We start from the raw sequence: 20410 nt of genomic DNA on the forward strand, positions 1-20410 counted from the left end.
AAAGCAGGAGATGACTTTGAGAACCAAGCTCTGGCTTTGGTGGTGTGGAGATGCCTATCTTATTTGGTTTCACTTTGGTCGAGTCCCCATGGAGTCTAGGTCAGGCGTTTTTCCTGTTGAGATGAAGTCGTGTGGCCATGTGGAAGCAGCAGATTCCTGCACTTTTAGGGGTTTTGGAGTCATATGCTCCCTGTTTCTGTCACTGAAAATCTGTGAGACTCTGGGGAAATTATTCAATTCTTATCCTCCTCATTTTCTCATCTGAGAAATGGGGATAATAATACACCTACATCATAGATTTGTGAAGATTAAATGAAGTAATACATATAAAGTAATTCACATATAAGTCTCAGGCCAAGGTCTCAATAAATGTTTATATTATCATTAACACTATTTGAAGACAACAACTCTTAACTGACAAATGGACGATGAACTTGAAGGCAGAGACTCTGAGGTAGGAAGTATGATAAACTAGACACAAAGAGGCGAGAACTTGGAATAGGGTGGAGGCTTCATGACGGAAGTGAAGCACAGGTCAAAGATGCTAAATAACAGAAGTTCATTCGTCCCTTCAACTATTCTCTCATTCAGCTATTATAGGCACCTGGAATACATAATGACCAGAACAGATATTTTAGTGAGAGATGGATAAAACAAATCATTTAATACAGGTTGGGCATCCCAAATCTGAAATGCTCCAAAATTGAATGTTTTTGTGTGCTGACATGACATTCAAAGGAAACGCTCATTGGAGCATTTTGGGTTTCAGATTTGGAATGCTCCACTGGTAAGTATAATGCAAATATTCCAAAATCTGAGACACTTCTGGTCTCAAGCATTTCAGATAAGGCAGGGTCAACTTGTAATATAGTTAGATGCTGTTAAGTACTGTGGGGAAAAATTGAGGGTACGAAAGCTATGGGGTGTGAGAATTGGGGTATAGGGTGACATTCCACCAGAGCCCAGAGGAAGCCTTTTGTAGAATGGCCCTGACATAAAAGCAAGCTTGGCTTCTTAGACAAACATCAAAGAGGCCACTGTGGCTGAGGCAGAGTGGACAGGGGAGAGTGGTAGGGGATGCTACTGGAAAAGCGGTGGGTTGACTCTTACAGGCAGAGATGATTGGCTAGTGATGGGACAACGGAAAAATGAGGCACAGGAAGGTGAGGAAGTGAAATATTTTTCCTAGGGTTCAAGGAACAGGCACCCCACCCCCTTCCCTTTGTAACTTTCTGCAGAGCCCAAGACCAGACCAGGTACCCAGGGAGTGGTTTGGGATAAAGGCTGACTCTGACTCATGGTTAGGTCCAGGTCCCCATTCTCAGGGACAGTCTATTGCCTGCCTGGTGATACCCAGTGCAGGCCCAGGCATTCGACAGCTATCTTTAACCACATTCAGGAATCAGAAGAGTGAATGTGGCTTGAAGATTTCCCTACTCACTCCATATTCAATTGGCTTCAAAATCTTAACCATGACTAAAAGAAAACCTTAGAATTTGAGAACATCCTGGGGACCAGAAGATGATCTTCTAACCCAACATAGAGAAAACTGTTCCCCCAAAATAATAGATTTTTGAGAAGTTGGTGCTTTCTTATGTTTTACTGTCATGAGTGTGAGTTTTACAGGTAGAAAAGTGGCAAGCACTTCACTTTGAAGTTATATTAAGAAGAAACTGGTGCAGGAGAGGAGCAAGAATACAAGGCCACAGTTAGCAGGGTGAGTTGGAAGTCCTGACTGGTGTGTTTGGCCTCAGGAAAGTTCTTTGGCAGGCTCCACAGACAGGTTTGGTTTTTAAAAGTGCCAAAGAGCCACAAATTTGCATGTTATTTGCGTTCCAGTCTTCACTTCCAGGTATATGGGATGAAATAAATGAATGAACAGTATTCAGACTCCTGGGTAAGGGGTGGACTCAGAAATCCAGACCACACCGAGGATCCAATCACTGGTCCAGCTTGGATCAGGAGACACAGGCACAGAGACAGAGCAAACAGTCATAGAGACAGGGGGACAGAGAGACAAACACCACCAAGTCCTTTTTACCATGGAGTTTCCAGTCAAAGCAAGAAAGCAAGATCCACAGTTTATTTTAAATAAGTCAACTTTTTAAAAATTAGGAAGAATCATATAGACAGGCAGATAAAGGCAACATTATCCCTGACTAATCTCCACCTTTGCCCCTTCATCCTCTATTTCTAGCTTTGTATGGAACTACAAGGCTATGAGTCTGCCTTCTTGATAAGGTGTATTGCTTGGTGTTTGCTTAGCCTCCTAAATTAGTTAACTATAAGGTCTACAGACTCTAATACAGACTCTAAGATCCTCAGAACAAGGTCAGCAGGCTATAAAACCCTGAGGACAAGGTGCCTTTTATTTCCATAGTCAAACCATCTTTTCACTCTACCCTTCAGGGTGCCTAAGCCCAGTGCTTAAACACATGCTTGTAAAATACCTAGCCTAAGGGGCTTCCTAGAAGTAAGAGACTCAGAGTCTCAATCTATGAGGGATGCACAATATCACCGGAAATAAAAAGGATGGAGGAAACTGTATTTAACAGAAAGCTGTGTAGTTAGAGAAAATACTTCCATGAGGATCCTGGGATAGAGACTGAGAACCCCCACCCACCCCAAAGAGCATGCTAAATGCTGAGGAAGATGTTTTTGTTAAGGGTAGAGTGAGGCATTAGGTTTGAGGCCAGAGATGAACCATTTGGGACCACAAAGGAGGTTGAAGGCTGCCATGAGCAGTCCTCCTTCCTCCACCCTCCACAATACTTTTTTTTTTTTTTAAATTTTTTTTGTGTTGCCCAGGTTGATCTCGAACTCTTGGGCTCAGGTGATCCTCCCATCTCAGCCTCCCAATGTGCTGGGACTACATTGTGTGGGACTACAATGTGCCTGGCCCACGATGTTGTCTTTCTAAATAAATGTTGAATAATTACCTCTACCTCATCACTGGCAGGCCAGAAAGAAACAGCTTTTACTCCTGGTTCGAAAGAAAAGCACTAAATCATTTACCTGCCCTTGGTGGCTACATGTCTCAGTCCATTCATGATGCAAACGGTGAATTACAATACAAAGACAATGTGGACTTATATTATTTTCTGATTATAAGGGCTGCAGATGTCCAGATGAGAGATTTTAAGATCATGTTATCAGGGAAGGCATCAAAGAGATGGGATTTGCATATGATTACTCAGTAGGTATTTGTGAAAAGAATAAAAGTAAATTGAATGAGGGGTCTCCAGTGGACTGAACTCTGGACTTCTTGTGTGCCACTCTCCCACACTTTTTCCTTTCCTAGCACTTGTGTTCTGCAAAGGATAAGGCAATCTCCAGAAGGAAGGAATTGATGGCTACTCCTTAGATTGGAATGGAGAAAAGTCTGCAGCTAAGGTCTTGTCGCCTTAACTCTAAAACTAAGCCAGTGTTAAGCCAGTGGCCTTAAAAATTTAACTTTGAATCTCTGCCTTGACTTCCTTTTCCCAGCAGCATTGTGGCGCTTAATACCATTCCAGAATCTTAAGAGTTTGATAAGGCCCCCGGACACCTGGTCCAACCATTCACACAATTGGAATTATCCCTACCATCTCCCTGACAGGCCAGAGACAGCCCGCAATAACATTTCCTCAAGGTCCCTCTCCAGCTCAAAGCCTCCTAGCCACTCTTTTCTCTCCCACAAAGGAAGTATGTGTAAGTATCCTTTATTTTAACAGGTGACCCGCATAACCCTCTGTCCCATGTTTCCTTCTCCACCTTCAAAGCTGGGAATAGTAGTGTGTTTTCTTAGTAGACAGATGTTAGGAGCCAGTACAGGTAAAACAAGGCCCTAGACTATAATAAAGGATGCTGGGATGAGCCTTGTCCCTTCCCATATTTTTGAAATTCCAAGCTGTGGATGCATTGCTCCTGGGCAGGGAAATAAGGTACCCTTCCCAGGAGTTTAGCACGTGGCCTGTTTAACAATAGGGCCTAATAATCTAACACCTCTTTTTCCGACTCTCTTAGGTATGTGAACTCCCAGGGTGAAAGCATCGTATTCCACCTCATGTTAGTCCATCCAGGTGGACCAAACAAAAAGAAACCGCAGGTGTCAGTCCTCTCTCTTACTCCAGCAAGACATATTTAAAAGCCGGAGGGATGGCACAGGACCAGAAGCTGCAACATTAAAAACATTGGGGCTCTTAAGTGAACTCTTCCCCCTTTACCCACTAGAGCTGCTTAAGGGCCATGTAAAACCAGGCAGTAATGGACAGGCTATGGGACGGGGTTGGTGGAAGTGCTTTTCTAGGTTATCTGTGTTTCTACCTCAGGATCTTGGTGCTAACACTGCTGGGGGCAGTGGGTAGAAGATGCCAGCATGATTACAGTGGCTAAAGAATACAGAAATTAATTCCACATAAAAGTATGAAGCATCTCATACAGAGGAGTCAGTTGACACAAATTCCCCAGGCTGGATGAGGGAAAAGTACTCTTACATTCAACCCTAAATAGGACTCCTTGGAGCAATGGTGGGTCCCAGGTGACAAATGGGATGTAACTAGCCTCTGTGCCTCAGACCATGTTTCTCAAATGGATAAGAAAGGTCTATCTGGTATTCTCTGTTCAGGGTCTCAGAGTGATTCTTGGGTCTATGGTTTCTGTTGAGATCTCTATAGCTGGCATCTAGTGCGTATCATCCCTTAAATATTCCTTTCTTAGGGAAGGCAGGTGAATATGAGCACTGAACACAGGAGAAAGGGGAAGACAGGAGAAAAAAAGTCTTACTTAGTTTAAAGCAAATTACATAAGACATTAATAACATGCCTTTGGGCCATAAAATGCAGAAATATATATTTTTTTCCTGGTCATCAAAGACTACCCCTAAACAAAGGGGAAAGTTTCCAGATACTACTCCTGATCTTGCTGGCTAGCTCAGGAAAGAATGGTCCACTGTGTAAGTCTGTATTTGGACCAGGTCCAGGGTGGTAAGATGGTCTCAGGGTCACTATCTTCTACCTTGTGCAAAACTGCATCAGTCAGAAAGGGGGCCCAAATTCAGACAGGCTCAACAATTCCTTATATATTTTTCAAAGTGCTTTTGTTGCATGTTTCATTTTCTGCTATACATGGCAATAAATATTTGTTGCTTTGGTCTGTACAAAGTCTGTGAGGAAGGTAAGACAGATGTTATCTAAATGGACAAACAATAAATACAGAGAACAATCTTGTTCTGAGTCCCCCAGACAATAGTGAAAGAACCTGAAAAAGGTCTTTTGATTTATAGTCCAAATCTATACCATATTGCCACCTTTCAAGTTGTTGCTTACATACAGTAAATACCAAGAACTAGACAATATTCCAGGAGTCCTGCAATGAGCCTGCATGCCACAGCTTTCTAAAAGAGAATGTGAAGGTCCCCAGCAACTCATATATAGAAAGCTATTTATTTCCTACAGAAAACTCAAAACAAAGAAAAAGAAAGAAAAATAAAGAGAGACAGAAACAGAAAGGGAAAGAAAGAGAGAGAGAGAAAACAAGCACACAAAAGGTGGTCTTTCCCCAAAAGGCAGGCAGTTGAAGGTAGGACATGTAGTTGCTGGAGTGGAAACAGTAACATTCAGTTAACAATGGAATATTTAAAAAAAATAGTTTTCTTTTCAAATTGTAACTTGTGGTAAAACATAGAAAAATGTACTAAACAAGCTTGTATAAAACAGTAAAATTTTCAAATAAGCCCAGGGAAAAAGCACAATGCTGGAAAGAATGCGGTACAAGGGGAGAGGAGAAAAGATTTCATACAAAACTACCTATTACAATACAGAAAAAAGTATAAAATGTTCCTACTTTGGAACTTAAGTACAAAATGACACTGGCATTGATCACTTCACTATCTAAGCCTGAGGAGCTCTCAGAGGGTGGGGAGAGATGCTAGAAAGAAAAGGAATAGCAGTTTTAAAATCTCAAGTTGATCAGTCCAAGCTCCACCCGTTTTTTTTTAGCTGAAAATATCATCCCCCTCTGTAACCTCTACCCATATGGCAAAGTTCATCCAGGCCTCAAAATATTCCATTAGGTAGTCCACAAACACCCTACTCATAGGGGCTGGGATCTCTGTGTGCTGGAATTTGGAAAATGGAAATAAATCTACAGGCTAAATGGTGAACACATTCAGTCTTTAAAAAAGAAAAAAATAGCATATCCCTGTGAAATTTTATACATATATATACATATATATGTATATATATATGTATACATATGAAATTCTCTGTGGTTAGAAACATATTTAAACTAGCCACAGACCAAACTAGACCTGCATTCATCCAACGCTGGAATTTTATGCTAAATACTAAGGTCCTTCTTCTTCTTGGTCAGAAGCAGGCAACAGTAAAAGTGGTGCTTTGTTGCGCCACTGAAACCGCTCCCTGGGTGGGTCTTCCCCATATCATGTGTTGGCAGCACATGCAAACCCCTGCTTTTAAGGAAAGGACTGCTTGGAACTTTGGGACCTGTCCAGGGCTCATGTGCTGTGCCTCCGGATAGGATGAAGCTACAGATGATAAAACAGCTACGTATAAAAGCAGGTGGATTTTGTATAGGGACATATAAATAGGAAAGGTCCTGGAGGAGGGGACTTATGCCTGTGCCCCAAAATCCAGTTTACAGTCACATTCCTGACTATACATCGTGAAAATTGTGTGTGTGTGTGGGTGTGTGTGTATGTCCTGTATATGCTGGTGGTTTTTATCCCTACCTTTTGCCCATGCCCTTTCCTACTTCTTAGTAAGGCCTAACAACAAGAATTTATATGAAACCAAGATTCTTTCCAAGCTTTTCTCAGTCCCGTAATTAGGGACTGAGCGAGGCTGGAGCCCTTTGAAAACAAGATGGCAGAACTGAAGAAGTGAAAAGCAGTCTCTCTCTTCAGATTAGGGATGTCCCTCACCCCTTTCACAGCACCAAAGTTTCTTTGCAAAAATAGTATCTGAGATACAAAAGGAAAGGCAGATGTGCTTGTGAATGCATCTCGCCAGGGCCTGGTCCAGGATCAAGGGTGTTACAAGAACAGAGGGCTGGGAGCAGCTGTTTCCAAGGTCTCTGGCTGTAGACAACAAAGAGCTGGTCCCCCACATGGTCAAGGTCTGCTAACTGAGACAGTCTTCACAAGAGTTTTCGGTGGAGGATCTCCCAGACCATCCGCTTCCGGAAGTATGGCATGTGTTGCTGTAGAGACACAGAGACACCCTTAATTTTCAATGCTTTTGTCTAGACCTAATACTCCTTTCCCCATACTTCTTTCTTTTGCAAGGTTTTCAACAAACAGTCTCAGTTGTATTTCTGGTCTTTTAAATTATTCATTCTTGGTTACATGTGGTTTTTTTCTTTTCATTGTTTTTTCTATTGTAATTTCTATTGCTATTTTTCATTGTTATAGCCTTAGAAGTTACACTGGGTATTTCCAGGAATCCCCAGGCTATGCCCACATGTCTCTAAGAATTTTGAGAATGGTGTCTAATAAGTCCTCTATGTTGAACTTTTAAGAGGATACGAGCCTAGGCCTAAAAATAAAAAATTCACTTTTTAGAAGAATTAAGGGAACTTCAAGAGTCAGCTCAGGCTGGTCTAGACAAAGGGCTATGGTAGAAAAATCTGGTAAAGCCACTGATTCAAACAGAAGTAAAAGACTTAAGTGGAGAACACATCAGAATAAACCATAATCTCTAGTCTCAATCCACTTTGGTCTGAGGGACCACATGGACAGAAATGACCAATCACTCTCTAAGAGAAGACTGACCAGATTCATCAAGTGAGGGGTCAGGGGAGGGGGCAGCATAACAAATTACACTAAGAGATTGAGGTATGGCCTATTCCCAAACCTGACTACTAACGGAATGCAAGGGAACTAAAGAAACTTGCTATGGTCCCAGTTCTCTTTAGAAGTTACAGTAGGTAGAGGAGACAGGCAGAGAAGGTTCTGCTCTTGACCAGGAAACTTTTACTACAATAACTGAGGTGTGGTAATCCAGGACGTGGCTTATCACTAATTTTCTTTCTTTTGTGATGTGGCTCAGGCAGTAACCATCAGTGTTATGAATCATGGGCTGAAGCACGCTAAAGGTTAGGGCAGAGGCCCCTAAAGAGAACTGGAGAGAAAAACATCTACAGGGCAGCTTGGAGACAAGGTAATCCTAGAGCTCCCTATGGAAGGCTCAGTTCACCTGTGTAAAGTTGATTGGTCTGTCTTTGGTAATACAGTCAGCATATTTGCAGGCAAACATCCCACAGTCACTTCCATTCATCTGCTGTGGAATTTCCTGGAAGACCAACAAAAACAAAAATGACATCTTTCCAAGCTTCTCTCCTTCTTAGATTAAAAATAAGAACGAAACGATATAAATTATACAGGTTTCTCTAAATTATAAACAGATGACTCTGGCCCTCTCAGTCAGGACAACAGAGGCTCAAAGAAACAAAATGTAACATTCCAGTCAGGTCTATGTACTTCATAGTAATCACACTGGAGACTATCTCAGACTTCCATGGCACCTAAAGGTATAAAAACTGCTCCCTCCCCCAGAGGCCAAATAATCAGCAAACATTCCCCTTAGGAGTGAAAAGCTTAGGAAAATATCTGGGCATTTAGCAAATCTAGTTCTACATAAGAAACACACTGTTTTCCTATGGATAGCTTAATTTATCCTCCCCCAGAAACCAACCAACCAAGCTGAAGTCAGGCTAGACACTGAGACAGGTGGTCCCTGGGGATTAAGCAGTAAAATTCTTTCCTCCCCAGATACCCTACTCTTAGGATTTTTATTTCATCAAGATGAAAAGTACCTGGCTTTTCTTGCTGAAGAGCTGCCAGCCATTGGTGTCAAACTCTTTCCTTTTCTTGTCAATGCTTTCTTGCTTTAGGTATTGCCTAAAGGTATCAGGAGAGAATGAGACAAGCAGTGGAGAACATGGATGACAGCTACCACACTAAGAATGCAGCTGACAATCCCTAGGAACAAATTTGTTTCATCTGCTCTTCTGAGGAAAAGAGTATATAATGCTGGGCAAGGAATCCCTGGATTGTTCAGTTTTCTCCAGAGCTGAGCTTGCCTCTTCTAATGTCCACTCTGTCAACTCAAAAGGAACATGACCTCTGCCTATAATAGTTAAGCTCCTTCTACCTACCATTCCTTCTGAGGAATGATTCTTTTTATCTTTTCCTTGGTTTATATGGTCCTTTAGAACTCAATCTAATGGAAGAAAAGTGCTTTTCTGGCACTACTGAGGTATTTATTTACTATTGTTAGCTTGGTTCTCCTATGTAAAAATTAAATCCAAATCAACAATGTATTGAGAATACCTTCGATAGAGCACTCTTAAGTGCAAACTGTTTACCATTGTGGAATCTACTTCCTCCTGGCCATCAGAGTGGTACAGTGAGGAATAGGTGTTTTGGAAAATGAAACAGGTGGAGCATAAAGAGATTTGCATTCTGGTTTCCACCTGAGCCACTAACTAATAGGACCTGGGCAAATCAAAGGCACCTCTGTGGGCCTTGGTCTCTTCATTTGAAAAATGAGGAGGTCGGATTAAATGATTTCTAAGTAGCATCTATATCTTTATATCTAGTCTATATTTTAGTGCATTAGGATAGTAATTGCTCCCATTAGGGCTTACTTTGGTATTGTTTTTAAACTAAACTTATTTAGACACAAAATATGCATTTTTACTTAATATGAAGATTTTATCAATCACTCCACTGAAGGTATCAAACAACTGAGTTCTATTACTGGAAAAACACCACATATACCCGATATCAAACTCTTCTGTCCTCAACTCCCTACTTACAAGAGGATTCTGCAGGCTTCATTGTTTATCCCACCCATAGAGTCGTAATAGGTAATATTCTTCTTTCTAAAGTCCACAACCTGAGAATAAGAAAAAAAATCTGGGTGTTTATGAAGTGAAGAAAATTGGTTTAAGCTTTTCCCTTTCCTCCCCTTTGGAACCTTCTGCCAGACTTCCTACAAAATCATGATAAGTTTGACTGATACTTTGCATTATATTATGCTTAATCTGCAGAGAAAAAAAATGAAGGGGTTATTCACATAAAACTATGATGGCACTGATCAACGGGTGGCCCCATTACTGCTGTGAAGCCTTTTCCTAATGTTCATTCTCTCCCTCTGCAAAGTGGGCAACAGTGAAGAAACTATATGATTTTCAGGGAATATAAGGTGAGTATCTCAAAATCATTTCCACAGTTTCAGAAAGATGGTGAGCAGATTCTGGGTTTTATTTCTTTATATTGAGAAGTTCCTTTTAGCTTTATGCTTTTCAAATGTAATCCAAAACAGACTGTGAAACAGTTTTATTAACACATTAAGCTAATGCTCACAGAGTCATAAAAATATTAAATTACCAAGAATGCAAGGTAAGTCACGATTAGGCTGAAAATAACAGTCACAGAATCTGAGTGGCAGCATCATTAATAAGTCACTTTTTTCCCCCATGCCTTCCTTTAAGACTGCTTAGACACCCTATAACTCTCTTTTAAATATTTCCAGAAAAGGAAATTCCATAGCTTTCTTCAAAATCTATATCCCAATCTTGATAGGAACTTCATTGATCTATCTGATTTTAGTCAACCTACTACTAAACACTCTTTCTCTCAACAATCAAGGGAAAATGTAGAACTACTACTCACTACCCTTTGTGTGTTCTATAATTACATAGCTTTTACATTTTATCAAAAATGAAAGGGGTACTCACAGCTAGACACCAGTGCACTCCCAGGTGAATGGGCACCAAAAGAATGTCAACAGAAAATACATCTACTTTCTTTGTCCAACGTTTCACTGCCTGATAACCAGCCGTTTTTAATTTAGTGAAGAAAAATGTATTAAATGCATGCACACTTGGCAAGCCCTTCTCTTTACTTCGCTCCATCAGCATATTCATGTAGAAATTGATGATCTGTGGGAAGAAGTTACACCTATTAGAATAGACACTCAGGCCTAGCCTTTCAAAGCAGTTGCAGTTGCTGCATTGAATAGCATATGTAATTGTTTCCTAATAAACTGAATTAAGTCTTCAACATCCAACAGACTCATTTCTCTAAATCAAATTCTGACTAGAAGGGGGAAGGCTGAAGTGCTATAAACAGTGAAAAGAGAAAAAGCTGACATATATTATGGGGTTGGGAGTACAAATGGGCAGACGCTGGCGAGGCTTGAAGAAGACTGAAGGTTAGGTCAAAAGACTGCAGAAAGACAGGGATGTTAGAAGGTGAGGCTTATAGAAAAGGAAAGGAAGGCATGCAAACAGTTTAATAAGGTACATTAGCAGTTACCTTTACCTACTGGAACTGTGATAGCAATTTAAGTAGATACTGAGCTCAGTTAGAGCCTAGTGTTAGTCAAGTTAAAATCAAGAATTCACACTTTATATCAGAGCCACATGGTTTTGCACAAAGATGGAAAACTCTGCTCCACGGTTTGAGACTGCCTTTTCAACTTAATAACCCATCCTGCAGAGGCAAACTCTTTTGGTCTCAAGTAGAACTAAGTGACAGGAGAAGCCATCAATTATATTAGAAAAACACCTGTAAACTGATAGTAGCTCAGCAACGTCACCTTTATATAAAGGCACACATGGAAGCATAAAAACTTACCTTATATGAGACCTAAAAGTCAAGTCACAAACATGAAGAGTAAAGTTCTACCCCAGAATCTATATGGTTAGCTTTCTCATCTTTGTTGATTCCATTTATGCCTTCACTATCAAGTGTGGAAAGAAATTACAATGCCTGAGTGGGGAGATGTGTGATTCTTTCTGTTAATGAAACAACATCTTCTCCAATAGTGACTTTGTTGTGTATGGTTCCATTAGGTCCAGGACTCTTGGTACTAAAACCTGAAAGTTATTGTGCCGGAAGTTACTGCATACTTACTTTATGTGGCCAGCTGAGGTCACGCCAGTGTCTGTCAACTGCAAGGAATGAATGGGCTAACTGATCCACGGCTTGGAAATATGACTAAGAAAACAGGCACATTTTTCAGAATGCTTTTTGGGGAATGGGAAAATGCCCCTGTTCTTTGACAAATATTTACACACCAGGATGCCAGAACAGTGAGCTACTGCCCAACAGTAAGCAACGACATACTGGGTAGGCAGCAGGGAACACTGCCAGGAACACACCGGAGCATGGTCTAGACCAGAGAAAGGGCCTATAGATGAGGATGCCTAGGCAGCTGTGGGAAACCACACTCGCCATGAGGCAGAACTCTGAGGTGGGAAAGGCTAGGACTGAAGAAAGACACTGTTTTCTCTGCAGCTCTGATGACTGAGCAACAGGCCCAGTCAGCCCAAAGGACTCAGGTTATGGCTTATTCTCTGCCTAGTGTGATGCCCAACAGATAACTGGAGCTCAGTTGTTAGAGATAATGATACTTAATCAAGACACAATTAGAATCAGGTATTTCTCAACTATAAGTTTCCAATCTAACTCTGCCCCTCAGGATAATGGTGCTAAAGGATGCCTCTAGGTTTCTAAAGGCAGCCACAAATGCAGTAGGATCTTCTCAGCAAGTACAGATTTCTAGGCTGTAAACTATGTTCTCTAATGAGGAAAAATTGGCAAGAAGGAATTCACTGATTCCTCTGGCCTTCTACCCATCTTATAATGTTGGCCACGTTATAGGGTAAGCCCTTCAACCCAAGACATAAGCAAATGACCTGCCAGTCACTGTAAGTGAAACCTTCCATGGGGCAGACAGCTTATATACTCCAACAAGAAATAACGACTGAAGCAGGAGGTGAAAGGGACCAGGCAGAGAGATAAGGATGGTGAAGCACCTGACAGCCACGGAGATACATCTCCTCTAGGTGTCTATCAGAGATTACCTCTGGAATTGTAAGTCTGAAGTGAAAAAAAAAAAAGAATGACATAAATGAGTGTCATGCTATACATCACTATTCTATTTTTCAAGAGGAAAGAGTTCCAGAAACCAAGGAAGCTTAGCTGGACTTACACAGCCTGAGTTTTGCTTGTTTTTTCAACTTGAGAGGGTTCACTAGAAAGCTCAGGACCAACACAGTTGAACAAGAACAGAGAACCCCAGTGATCAGACAGCACGGTATCTGTTCCCTTTGAGAATTCCTCTTCCATTGCTGCACCCAACCAAAGTTTCTCAACTGAGAGGGAAATGGCCTCCTCCAAAGTCAACTAGTTAATTAGCTCTAAGGAATGATCTGGGTTCTTTTTCATTTCCCCTAGATCCCAGTAGGAGGGAGTTTGGTGACCTCAATGCTCCCCACATTAGCTGAGAATGTAAATCTGACATCTGAGACAGAATTTAGATTCAAGTCTTTCTCCTCAATTTTTTAGCTATTACTCCATCCAAATGAGGAAAATTGCCACAGTTCAGCCAAGACACCATCATACCAAAAAAACAAGCTGAGAGAACAAAGAAGTCCTACATGTCATCTCACAGAGGAGGGCTGAAGATGAAGGAAAAAGAAATGAGAGAAGGGATCACAGTGTTCAAGATGAAAGAGGAGCAGTGATGGTCACAGCATTTGCTTGCATTTTGTGAAGACAACGGTCCCCTACGCCAAGTTGGCAACAGCCCTTTACTCAAACAAGACTCTCTTAGCACCAGCAGATCCTAAATTCCCTTTGAAATAAGGAGCTAAAAGTAGATCAGCCCTGTGCTTGCTGTTTGTCTCGCCAATATACCACAATCTGAGGACTACTGTCAACGTTAGTCCACCTGTCACCTTTTCTGGGACCCACACTTGCCTCTATTTGCTCATTGTGGCTCTTGGTGCTTAAGGAGCTGCCCTTCCTGCTGCCTTTGCAGGCTTGGCCATAAGCATCTACTTGTCTATGCAGTCATGTTTAGGGATCGGTGGGTTGTTTATAGTGCCTTGTTCCTCCGATATTTTATTTGAAGAGCTGTCAGGCTGAAGCTGAAAAAAGCTTTTCTTTCAGAGAAACGCCTACAGTGTTTTCAAATTAAGGATTCAATCCCCTTTTCCTGTATGTTACCACAATGACATAAATGACCAATGCTATTTGCATCTTCCCTCTTCCCCAGTAAACCAGCCAAACTATTGTTTTCTCATGTTTTTAGAAATATTTCACTACCAGTAAAGTCTTGATTTTTAGCCATTCTCATGCTTATACCTTGAACCCGTCTAATCAGCTTGAGAAAAAATGTTCTAAAAGGCCTGCGCATGACAATACTTCTGAGCAGAGATTAAGACAACTTTTGGGGGGACAAAAGCCGTTTTTCCAATTTTACCTCTCTAGATTTTCACCTTGACCTCCCCATTCTGATTTTCAAATTAAATTTACCCTTGTCAACCACAAAGTCCAAAAGACTAACTGAACAGCAGCATTTGATAGTGGGTCAGGTCATTCACTCATAGGAGTTAACCTAGTCATACTACAGAAACCAGAAAGGCAGGTTTCCCTCACTGCGAACATGCACACAGAATTTTTCTCACATGCCAATTCAAGGAACAAATTATCAGAATTATAGCTAAAATTTTAGAGAAAGGCAAGCAACATGTTAATGGAGTCATTTATGGAGAATAACTACTATTCTCCATGTGACCTTCCATAAATCCCTGGTTAATCAAGGCTAGTTCTATTGAGAAACACTTCAAAGAGATAAACCATAATAATCTGGATGCCAAAGAGCCATGTTAGAAAACTTTAGTTATGTAATCCCAGCACTTTGGGAGGCCGAGACGGGCGGATCACGAGGTCAGGAGATCGAGACCATCCTGGCTAACACGGTGAAACCCTGTCTCTACTAAAAAATACAAAAAACTAGCCGGGCGAGGTGGCGGGTGCCTGTAGTCCCAGCTACTCGGGAGGCTGAGGCAGGAGAATGGCGTGAACCCGGGAGGTGGAGCTTGCAGTGAGCCAAGATGCAGCCACTGCACTCCAGCCTGGGCGACAGAGCGAGACTCCATCTCAAAAAAACAAAAAAAAACAAAAAAAAACTTTAGTTCTGATCATTTTATTCCACACATAAGTGTACAAGCACATGGTGGATTCATCATATTCACTTAACTAATTTATTTCATTTTGCCTAGTTTTTTTCCTTCTTATGCAATCAGCTTTTATTCTCTAAGGAAAACCTATTCCTAAGGCTAGGTTTGTCTAGTTGAACTTAAATGTTTTGCAAGCTGTTTCCTCTCTTTACTGAGCATCACTCAAATTTAACTACTCCTTGGAAACAATTATCAAACTATGACCACTACCAATTCCCCCCATTCCCATAAAAAATATATATATATATTCTGAAAGTTAGAATGCTAGACAAAGCTGGGCGTGAGCGCCTGCCTACAATCCTAGCACTTTGGGAGGCTAAGGTGGTAGGATCACTTGAGGCCAGGAATTCGAGACCAGACTGGGCAATATAGTGAGACTTTCTCTCTAAAAACTAAAAATAAACAAAAAAGCCAGGCATGGTGGCACATTCCTGTGGTCCCAGCTCCTTGGGAGGCTGAGGCAGGAGGGTCACTTTAGCCCAGGAGTTTGAGGCTGCAGTGAACTATGATCACACCACTGCACTCTAGCCTGAGTTACAGAGTGAGACCCTGACTCGGAAAAAAAAAAAAAAAAAAAAAAAAAAAAGAATGTTCATCAAAATGCAAGTGCTCTGGTTCCAGATTCTGATTCTGCAATAAAAATCAGGTGACTTTGGTACTTCACTATAAAGTTTTACTTCTTATTTTATACTACCAATCAAGTAAGAATATGCTCTCTATACACTAGGCTATTGTGATGCTGAACAGCCGAGAGACATCTCTTCCTTTTCAGAGATGAAGCTTACCAAGTAGGTAATTAGTCTGCCTGGTTAGCTGTGGCTTCAATGTAATTACAGTCTGCTATGTAGATTCTATCTTAATTCCTCCTTCACTATCCTCCTGTCCCCCATATTTCCTATGAGTTTGGTTCTCATTGGCCTTTCACTAGCTGGTGAAGTTAGAAATACTGTATTCCAACAGTCCAATGCTTTTCCAGTTGGAAACAACTGGTAATAACTAATATGTGTTTATAGAGTAGAACCCATTCCCCAAAAAAGAGACATGTCAGCTTGCTATTTTTCCAATTCATCCATGTAAACTGACAGCAAGGAATGAGAGGGAGAACAGGGTCTTGGAGGGAAAATAATAGAGAGACAGGAAATGCTCCAGTTATCCTGCTTCTCCACGTAGGATAGGGCATAGAGGGCTGAGTAGAGGAAAAAGTGTTTCTGGTGTACAAATATTTGGGTGCATAGGATCGATCTAACTGTTCCAGTCTTCTGCATCCTTACTGATTTTCTACTTATTCTATCCATTACTCAGAGGCAGTGAAACCTCCAATAGTAATAGATTTGTCTATTTCTCCTTTCAGTTCTATCAGATTATGCTTCACCTATTTTGAAGTTCTGTTATTAGGTGTGTACATATTTAGGTTGTTAAGCCTTCTTGATGAACTGACCCTTTTATCATTAAGAAATGTCGCCGGGCGCGGTGGCTCAAGCCTGTAATCCCAGCACTTTGGGAGGCCGAGGCGGGTGGATCACGAGGTCAGGAGATCGAGACTATCCTGGCTAACATGGTGAAACCCCGTCTCTACTAAAAATACAAAATACTAGCCGGGCGTGGTGGCGGGTGCCTGTAGTCTCAGCTACTTGGGAGGCTGAGGCGGGAGAATGGCGTGAACCCGGGAGGTGGAGCTTGCAGTGAGCCGAGATCACGCCACTGCACTCCAGCCTGGGAGACACAGCGAGACTCCGTCTCAAAAAAAAAAAAAAAGCAAACAAAACAAAACAAACAAACAAACAAAAAATGTCTCTATTACTGATAATATTCCTTGTTCTGAAATCTAATTTGTATAATGCTAATAAGTCACTTTTTCTTTTGATTCATGTTTGCCGGGTATATTTTTTCTGTCCTTTAACTTTTGTAAACCTATGTCTTCACATTTAAAATGGTTTCTTGGCCAGGCGTAGTGGCTCACGTCTGTAATCCCGGCACTTTGGGAGGCCAAGGCAGTGGGTCACCTGTGATCAGGAGTTCAAAACCAGCCTGGCCAACGTGGTGAAAACCCATCTCTACTAAAAATAGAAAAATTAGCTGGGTGTGGTGGCAGGTGCCTGTAATCCCAGCTACTCAGGAGGCTGGGGCAGGAGAATCACTTGAAGCTGGGAGGCTGAGGTTGCAGTGAGCCAAGATCACGCCATTGTACTCTAGCCTGGGTGACAAGAGCAAAACTCCATCTCAAAAATAAATAATAAATAAATGGTTTCTTACAGACAGCTTTTTAATCCAATCTGACAATCTCTGCCTCCTTTCACATATATGTAATATAAATATAACATATACATATAAACATATGTTTAACATATACACATTTTAAAAAACCAGAATATTTATTGCATGACTAATCACTGAAATTCTTAAGATTAACTGGATGACGCAACTGCTGCCCTCTTGGGTGTAGGTGTTGTTCCTTCACAGAGTCCATGCCTAAATCTGCAGTATACGATGTTTAGGTGCTTCATTCAACCAGTCGCAGTGGTATTTTATTTTAGCCTTGGCAGTCTAGTTATACTTTCTCTTGCCCTTAGCAGGGGAGCCACATTTGCCACAGGTTGACTTCTGAAGGCGGTAGGCCTTACAGCCACAGAGGCAGCACAACTTGTGTATCGTATCACGACACTTTCCAAACAGCGATGTTCCCTTCATCTTATTATCTTTACGGATATCTGCCAGACACCCTCACCAATGAATCCTTTTGCTGTTACACAGGGCCAAACATTCTCAAATTTCTCCCCTCAGCTCCTAACTGAGGTCAGAACTGTGCAGGCTCCCCAAAGGTCAGACTGAAGCAAGGGACACAGTGCAGCTTCAGCTCCACAATTATGGGCTTGGTCCCCCAGGCATCAGTCAGCAGCTATTCTTCTGGCTCAAGAGGGCCGCTGCATGCCTTTTTCCTGCCCACCAGCTCCCTTTATCTGGAAATTTGCTGGCCTCCCCAAGGAGAGCCAATCTCTGCCTTTTAATTGGATGTTTCTTTACCCTATACTGTTCAGTAAGGCAGCCACTAGCCAAATGTGACTATTGAGCACTTGAAATGTGACTAATTCAACTAGAGATGTACTATAAGTGTAAACTGCATAGCACATTCAAAGAGAAGGTAAAATATCTCAATAGTATTTTGACTACATGCCAAAATGACATATTCTGGATATATTGTGTTAAATAATGTTATTTTATTTTATATATTATATACAAAATATATATTTGATATATTATATTACATATTACATATACATAAATCAAATATATATTACATATATAAATATATTATTTTATATATTTTTATATATGTTATATAATATATATTAATATATTATATATTATATATATATATTTTTGAGACAAAGTCTCACTCTGTTGCCCAGGCTGGAGTGCAGTGGTGTGATCTCAGCTCACTTTAACCTCCACCTCCCGGGTTCAAGCGATTCTGTGCCTCAGCCTCTCGGGTAGCTGGGATTACAGGCGCCTGCCACCACACCTGGCTAATTTTTGTATTTTTAGTAGAGACGGGGTTTCAGCATGTTGGTCAGGCTAGTCTCAAATTCCTGACCTCAGGTGATCCACCTGCCTCTGCCTCCCAAAGTGCTGGATTACAGGCGTGAGCCACTGTGGCCGGTCTATATGTTTTTATATAAAAATATATTATTTATATATAACATATATTAAATATACATTTTTTATATATGTGTATATTTTTTAATTGAAACAGAGTCTTGCTCTGTCACCTAGGCTGGAGTGCAGGGGCACGATCTCGGCTCACTGCAACCTCTGCTTCCTGGGTTCAAGTGAATCTCCTGCCTCAGCCTCCCAATTACAGGCACACACCATGATGCCGGGCTAATTTTCTGTATTTTTAGTAGAGACAAGGTTTCGCCATGTTGGCCAGGCTGGTCTTGAACTCCTGACCTCAAGTGATCCACCCACCTTGGCCTCCCAAGTGCTGGGATTACAGGCAAGAGCCACTGCACTCGGCCCATTTTACTTTTTTAAAAGTAACTATTAGACAATTTAAAATATGTGGCTCACATTATATTTCTGTTGGATAATGCTGACCTAGGTAATTTACATTTAACATCAATGTGGTTGGGTTTAAATCTACCATCTTGCTCTTTTTTCCTATTTGTTCTATCTGTCCTTTTTATCTTTTTTCTTCTTTCCAACTCTTTTGGATTTTTAAAGTTCCATTTTATCTCCATTATTGGCTTAGTAAATATATCTTGCTTTTAATTTTTATGTTTTAGTGGTTACTCTATGATTTACTATGCCTTTAACTTATCATAGTCTACCTTCATATAACATTATACCACTTTATGTAGAGTATAAGGATCTTCCAATAGTATATTTGTCCATTTTGTCTCCTTCTTTGTGCTGTGATTATATTTTACTTCTATATGTTATAAATCCCACAGTATGTTGTTTTAGTTCTGCCTTAGTCACCTCTCTTCTAGACATATAAAAAAATGAGAGCAACTCCACTCCTCTTCATTCCTTTGTGTAGACTGACATTTCCATTCACAATTTTTCTTCTGCCTGAAGAACACATAATATTTCTTCTGGTACAGGTCTGCTGGTGATGAACTCTATCAGCATTTGTTTGTCTGGAAAAGTACAGCCTTATTTTTTGAAAGATATATTTGCTGGGTATAGAATTTCTACTGACAAATTTGTTTCTTCTGCAGTACTTTAAAGATGTAGCTACATTGTCTTCTGGCCTACATTATTTCTGACAGTTATACCTATCTTTGTTCTTCTGTACTTAAATGTGCCTTTTTCCTTCTGGTTGCACTTAGTATTTTTATCACCAGTTTTCAGCAACTTGATTACTATGTATTTTAGCATGATGTTTCTTCTACTTGGGGTATAGAGAACTTCTCAAACTTGTCAGTTCAGTTTTCAAATTTGAAAAATTTTCCATCATTATTTCTTTAAATAAATTTCTAACACCACCTATGCCCCCACCTTTCCTTCTGGGACTCCAATTACATGCTTAACCTGTCTGGTATAATCCCACAGCTCACTGATGCTCTTGACATCTTTCTTTGACTTTTATTGTGTGTCTCATATTCCAGTTTCTACTGCTATTCAAGTTTACGAATTTTTTCTTATGAAGTGTCTAATCTACTATTAATACTACCTTATGTATTTTTATTTCAGATATACTTTTCATTTCTAGAAATTCAATGTCAGTCTTGTTTAAAAATATCTTCCATTTCTCTCCTCATGATGTCCATTTTCTTCTAACTTCTTGAATATGTGGAAGATATTTATAGTAACTTTTTAAATATCCTTGTCTGCTAATTCTATTATTTTGGTCATTTCTGGGTGTTTC

The 20410-nt window shown here is 40.7% G+C and overlaps 1 protein-coding gene and 1 pseudogene across 3 annotated transcripts in view; both read right to left on the reverse strand.

Annotated features, from left to right (window-relative positions):
• Positions 1 to 4743: 4743 nt before the first annotated feature.
• The window catches only part of SENP1 (SUMO specific peptidase 1), a 62182-nt gene continuing 46515 nt past the window's right edge, over positions 4744 to 20410 (reverse strand). For 2 of the 3 annotated variants that reach the window (XM_025402548.1, XM_025402549.1), the window contains exons 14-18: positions 10744 to 10947; positions 9820 to 9899; positions 8815 to 8899; positions 8196 to 8291; positions 4744 to 7200 (exon numbers count right to left, since the gene is read on the reverse strand). In XM_025402548.1, the coding sequence (XP_025258333.1) occupies positions 7138 to 7200; positions 8196 to 8291; positions 8815 to 8899; positions 9820 to 9899; positions 10744 to 10947 (528 nt within the window). In that variant the 3' untranslated portion in view covers positions 4744 to 7137. The remainder of the gene's footprint in view (positions 7201 to 8195; positions 8292 to 8814; positions 8900 to 9819; positions 9900 to 10743; positions 10948 to 20410) is intronic. The other variant, XM_025402547.1, reaches the window with a different exon arrangement.
• Positions 17445 to 17727, reverse strand: LOC112634158 (annotated as a pseudogene).

This window comes from Theropithecus gelada, chromosome 11, assembly GCF_003255815.1.
Source record: "Theropithecus gelada isolate Dixy chromosome 11, Tgel_1.0, whole genome shotgun sequence".
NCBI classification, from domain to species: Eukaryota; Metazoa; Chordata; class Mammalia; order Primates; family Cercopithecidae; genus Theropithecus; species Theropithecus gelada.